At 33.8% G+C, this 6373-nt stretch overlaps 1 protein-coding gene across 1 annotated transcript; it reads right to left on the reverse strand.

Moving 5' to 3' along the window:
- Window positions 1–641: 641 nt before the first annotated feature.
- LOC129231002 (uncharacterized) lies at window positions 642–5872 on the reverse strand. Its single transcript, XM_054865247.1, has 3 exons — window positions 5638–5872; window positions 4472–5514; window positions 642–4355 (listed from the first exon to the last, which is right to left on the reverse strand). Exons 1-3 carry the CDS (start codon window positions 5870–5872, stop codon window positions 642–644), a joined length of 4992 nt encoding a protein of 1663 aa, XP_054721222.1.
- Between the last annotated feature and the right edge of the window lie 501 nt (window positions 5873–6373).

Here is a 6373-nt window from a genome sequence, read left to right on the forward strand (position 1 = left end):
AAACATCGCACAGTTAACTACAGGAACTGTTTTTTTTTTTATTTGCCGGGGGTTTATTTGCCGGGGGTATTGTATCGTAACTACATGTGATATCTCCCGATAATTTGCAATTCAGTCCACAACTCAAAAAAGTTCATAAAAACGTAATTTATTTTACTTAAAACATTAAAAGCAACTAAAACTTTTGTAAATAATACTAATGAAACTAAAGTTAATTATATCAATTCAAGATTTCAAGAGTCAAGAGATAAAGTTCAAACAAGGCTAAATAAACTAAGTACAAGAACTCAGAAGAAACAAAATAACAAATCAGACAATCAAACAGACATGGAATATATATCGGTGTCCCAACTGCGCCACCTACAGTTAAACTTAAAGTTAAAAAGCTTGAACATCCTCCCCCCGGATGAATATCATTCTTAATATTCCAAAAAACTGAAACCTAAAATTTCAATATTTTAAAGCAATAATTCCTTTAACTGCTAACTTAAAATTAAGCAAATTAAACATTCATATCAAAATAATCACAATTAAATCAATATTTCAAAGCAATCAACTAGATTAGCCTATAAAATTAATAATCATAATAAATTCATATACAATAATCAACAGTTTTTTTTTTTTTTTTTTTTTTTTTTTTTTCAAGTTTCAATATTATCAATAGGTAATTTGCACAATTTCGTAATTGGACGTTTCAATTCACCATTTAATGTCTTTATTGAAACAACACGAACTTTCGCATCTGCTCCAGGAAAAAGTTTAATGATGCGACCTAATTTCCAAGTCAATGGTGGTTGATTATCCTCTTTTATCAACACTAAGTCATGAATATGAAGATTCTCACAGGGATTTCTCCACTTCCCCCGTTGCTGTAACTGACATAAATACTCACTTGACCAACGTTTCCAAAATCCCTGTAATATTTGCTGCGTTAACAGAGGGGTTACTTTTTTCGAAGTCAAGTCCCGTTCTGGTACTGCTGTCAAAGGTGCCCCAATAAGAAAATGTCCCGGTGTGAGGGCGCCCAACTCATTAGGATCATTAGAAATTGGGGTAATCGGTCTTGAATTTAAACACCCTTCAACTTGAGTGATCAGCGTGAGGAATTCCTCATAGGTGAGGATTTGACAACCGATCATTCGGCGTAAGTGATATTTCATGGACTTAACGGCCGCTTCCCAAAGTCCTCCATGATGTGGTGCTGATGAGGGGTTGAAATTCCACTTTATATTTTCCGCCAAAATCCAGTTACGGAATTCAGGACTTGAATTTAGAATCGAAATTTCTTTCTTCAAAATTCTATCAGCGCCTACAAAATTGGTACCGCAATCCGTACTTATTTCTTCGGGTTTTCCCCTTCTTGCTGTAAATCTTTTTAAAGCTGCAATAAACGATTCACTGGACAGATCTCCCACTAATTCCAAGTGTACAGCTTTAGTAGCGAAGCAAATAAAAATGCAAACATAACATTTAGTTGGTCTAACTCCTCTTCCTTTCTTTATTTTCACAAGGAATGGTCCAGTGAAATCAGCTCCAGTTCTAGAAAAAATTCTACTAGGAATAACTCTGTTGGTAGGTAGATCACCCATTAGTTGCGATTGCATCTTTGCCCTGAATCGACAACATTTCATACATTTCCAAACGCATTTTTTAATTTCAATTCTAGCATTGATGATCCAAAATTCTTCTCTTAGTACGAATAACAGCAGTTGGACTCCGCAATGAAGATGTTTTTCGTGATAATACTTGATTATCAAACTAGTGATAAAATTTCCTTTCGGTAGAAGAATAGGATATTTTTGTGATTCAGCTATTTCTGCATTTTTTAATCTTCCCCCGACTCGTAGTATTCCACTTTTATCTATGAATGGATTTAGTGAACTAATTTTACTATTAGAAGTAATCGGTTTTCCTTGTTTCAAGCATTTTATTTCTTCCGAAAATTCTTCTTCCTGAATAATTCTTATAATTACTTCCGATGCCTTTTTCAATTCTTCGCACGTCAAATAATCACGTTTTGTGACAGAAACGGATTTCAATTTCAAGTTAGTAAAAAACCGTAGGCACCATGCGGTAACTCGCAAAAGCTTCGACCATGAAGAAAATTTGGTCAAGAGGTTAAATTTTTCTTGTCCAGAATGAACTAGATTAATTGCTGTACAATTTCTAACATTCTTTCGTTCAGCTTCTAGATCAATTTCACTTTCTTTAAAATGAAGTTTGGGCCATAATTCTTCGTTTTCTGATAACCAAGCAGAACCGTGTAACCATTTTCTGTTATCAATTAACTCTTCAGCTTTGCAGCCCCTGGAAATAAAATCTGCTGCATTGCTCTTGCTATCACAAAATCTCCAAGCTTGGGGACATGTTAAATCTTGAATTTCAACAGTTCTATTGGAAACAAACGGTTTCCACTTTGAAGCAGATCCTTTAATCCAGCACAAAGTAATAGTACTGTCAGTCCAAAAGAAAATAGTGTGAACACTAAATAAATTCTCAAGATATTTTCCTAGGCGTGCTGCAATTACAGCACCCATCAATTCAAGTCTTGGAAGAGTTATTTTTTTCAGAGGTGCTACTCTCGATTTTGACATAACAAAACTTGTTTCAATTACATTATTTTTAGAAATAAATCTAAAAAAGGCTACTGCCCCGTACGCCTTTGGGGTAGCATCAGAAAAAATATGCAACTGTAGTGTTTCTTCCACTACTTCGGAAGAATGTGTAAAATAATATCTTGGAATTGAAAAATGTCTTAATACATTTAGCTCAGAACACCATTCAGACCACTTCTTCCTAATTTCTGCATTGAACGTTTCGTCCCAATCAAGTCCCATTTCCCACAGTTCTTGTACAATACACTTGATTCGAATTAGGAAAGGAGAAATAAATCCAGCAGGATCAAAGCATTTAGCCGCTGTCTGTAACACAACTCGTTTGCTATATTTTAAGGGTTTTTGTAACATGTCTAATAGAGGCATTAGCTCCAGTCCTAAAACATCATTATCAGTGTCCCAATTTATACCTAATACTTGAAAAGGCTTTTTTGTATTTTCCTCCGTACTTACACAAAAGTCAGATTTATGCCATTCATTTTTTAATTCAACTGAATTGGTCTGAAATTTTCTAAGATTTATACCCGCTTCTTTCAAGATCGTAACAGCTTCAGTGGACAATTTAACAGCAGATTCAACAGTTTCAGAACCAAAAAATAAATCATCCACGTAAAGTGAAGTGTTAAGCATGTTGTATGTTTCAAAATTACTTTTTTCGTAATTTTTTATATGATACTTAATAGTGGAAGCTAAAATAAAGGGGCTACTCGTCACACCAAAGGGGACACGAGTCATTCGATAAGATTTGGTTTCTTTGCTACTGTCGCAATCTTCAAAATATAAGAATCTCAAGTAATCCCTATCTTCTTCTGCAATTTTAATTTGGAGAAAAGCTTTCTCGATATCAGCGGAAAATCCTATTTTATTTTTTCGAAATTTTAATATGACATCTGAAATGTTTGGATTTAATATCGGTCCTGAATCAAGACATTCATCAAGAGAGTTACAATTAGTTGATTTTGATGAGGCATTATAAACAATCCTAACCTTTGTCGCTGATTTTTCTTTTCTTACTACAGGTCTGTGCGGCATATAATAACTTTTCGTATCACGCGTTTCACTTTTACATGATTCAATTACACCGTCTCTTAACTGTTCTGGCATAATAGCATTGTAATTTTCCAGCAACCATTCGTTTTTATATAATTTAGGTTTTAAATTTTCGAAACGGTACTCTGCAATCTTAAAATTATTGCTTAACGTAAGTTCATGGGGTTTCCACAAAAGTTTCGTTTCATACCTACCATCGACAAATTTTAGATTTTCTTCGAAATCTTTCACGATAGCCAAATCTGAATTATTTGCCTCGTTAGCTATTATGCCTAGCGATTCCAAACTCCAAAATTTCTTTATTTCATTGTTTAATTCTGCATCAGCGGTGCTCATAAAATGCACTCCCGCTGTTGAGTTAAAGTTTTCCGATTTCAATGGGCCCTGAACGGTATGTCCGAATATAGTTTCACTAATAAACAACCCACCCGGTAACTGTTTAACTTCACCCCTCATAGTTTGCCAAGCATAATCAGAGCCTAACAGGATTCCTATTTCATCTTCCCTTTTAGGATCACACAATTTATACCCTTGTGAGCAAAGAAGTCTATGAAGGTCGCGAGGAGCTTGTTTCAATTTTGCACAAGTAATAACATCTGTAACTAGAGCTTCAATTTTCAGGGAACTATAATTAAATATGCTGCGTAACTCCACTGACACAACATCATAAATAATTTCTTGGGGTTTAGGCTGACCAAAAGAATAAATAATTAGTTTTTCTTTCCTAATTGGTTTTAATTTAAAGAGTTTACAAGTTTTCTCGTTAAAAATGTCCTTTCACTTCCAGGGTCAATAAAACAATTTACTAGTTCTTTACCGCTATTTGCTGGTATAGCAACAATGCAAGTCTGCAAAAGTGTCGCTTTAAATTCCTTAGATGTTTCAGATTGCGTTAGAGACACTAGAGTATTTGTATTAGGATTGTTGCTAGAAGTTTGACTTAATTTGCAAAACAATTTGTTATGACTAAATTCATTACAAAAGTTACATTTATCAATTTTAATTCTGCATTCAGCATAAAGATGGTTTTTACGAAAACATTTATAACAACGACCTTCTTTCTTAAGTATTTGTCTTTTAACATTATCTGCTACGACGTCACAATTATTAGAAAAATGATTATTATGTGATTTACAAAATATACAAAACATCTTTTCTGGTAGTACATTTTGAGATGTATTTAAAGTCATTGTTGAAATGTTTCCCTTCCCAAAACGTGGGTTCTGTTTTTGACCATTATCAGGTTTAGCCCTAGAGTCTGTGCATACTTTACTGGAACTACAAGAGTTATAAACAGTCGACATTACTTCACGACACTTAATTTCCTTTCTCAAAAAATTAAGCAATTCAGAAACGTCCTTACCGCTTTCGGGTTTACACTTACGATGAAAATCCAACATCATATCTTGAGGTAGTAATTTCATAAGAATTGGATTCAATAAATGACCGTATGAACCAGATGTGACTCCAAGATTTTGCAAACTTCTAATGTTAACTTCGCACTGGTCGTGTAATTCCCGTAGACCGCTTAAATTTGAAGAATTTTTAACGGGTTGAAGGTTCAGTAGATTATTCATGTAAGTGTTTATAATAAGATCGGTTTCACCGAAACGCTGCTTCAAAAGCTCAAAACACGACTCGTAATTTTCTTCAGAAAGTTGAAATCCTTTTACAACATTGTAAGCTTGTCCAGTTAACAGTGATTTCAAGTAGGAAAATTTTTCAATTTTACTCAGCGATTTGTTTTGATGAATTGATGTCTGGAAACTGTTAAAGAATTCTAACCATGAACTAGGATCACCAGAAAATTTATCAATTCGTAACTTAGGCAATTTCATGTTAGAAGCACCTGTTTCAGAAACAGTCGAGTTCAACAAAGCACTTTCGTTGCAACTATTGTCCTTATTTAACTTCTTAATCCGCTGTTTAATTTTAAACTTGGCAGACAAAATTTGCTCGGAATATTTTTTGCAAGTTTCAAGTTCTTTTTCAAAGCCCTCGGCTTCAGTCCATTGCTTTTCAATTTCCGAATTTAATGTTTTCAACAAGTCTTCTTTATCAAGAAAATGTTCATTAAGTTCCAAAAGTTCTTCCACATCAGTTTCTTCAATACCACTAGTTAAAGCAGTCTCTAATTTTGTAAGTAATTTAGTGCAACTTGCACGCACGTATTGTCGCTTAGCTTTCAATTTGTCAACTGATTCCATTCTCAAAAGACTTCGTTGTTTTTAGTACGAATATATTTCAACAGCTTACCTTCGCTGTACAGGTTTTTCTTGCATCAATATCACGTCCGGGTCACCAAAAACATGTATCGTAACTACATGTGATATCTCCCGATAATTTGCAATTCAGTCCACAACTCAAAAAAGTTCATAAAAACGTAATTTATTTTACTTAAAACATTAAAAGCAACTAAAACTTTTGTAAATAATACTAATGAAACTAAAGTTAATTATATCAATTCAAGATTTCAAGAGTCAAGAGATAAAGTTCAAACAAGGCTAAATAAACTAAGTACAAGAACTCAGAAGAAACAAAATAACAAATCAGACAATCAAACAGACATGGAATATATATCGGTGTCCCAACTGCGCCACCTACAGTTAAACTTAAAGTTAAAAAGCTTGAACAGGGGGGAGGAGGGTACTTTTGTGAAGACTGATTTAAAAAAGAAAAAAAAAACAGTTGGTATGATTTGCGTTTAT

Source organism: Uloborus diversus, chromosome 10 (assembly GCF_026930045.1).
Source record: "Uloborus diversus isolate 005 chromosome 10, Udiv.v.3.1, whole genome shotgun sequence".
Lineage (NCBI taxonomy): Eukaryota > Metazoa > Arthropoda > Arachnida > Araneae > Uloboridae > Uloborus > Uloborus diversus.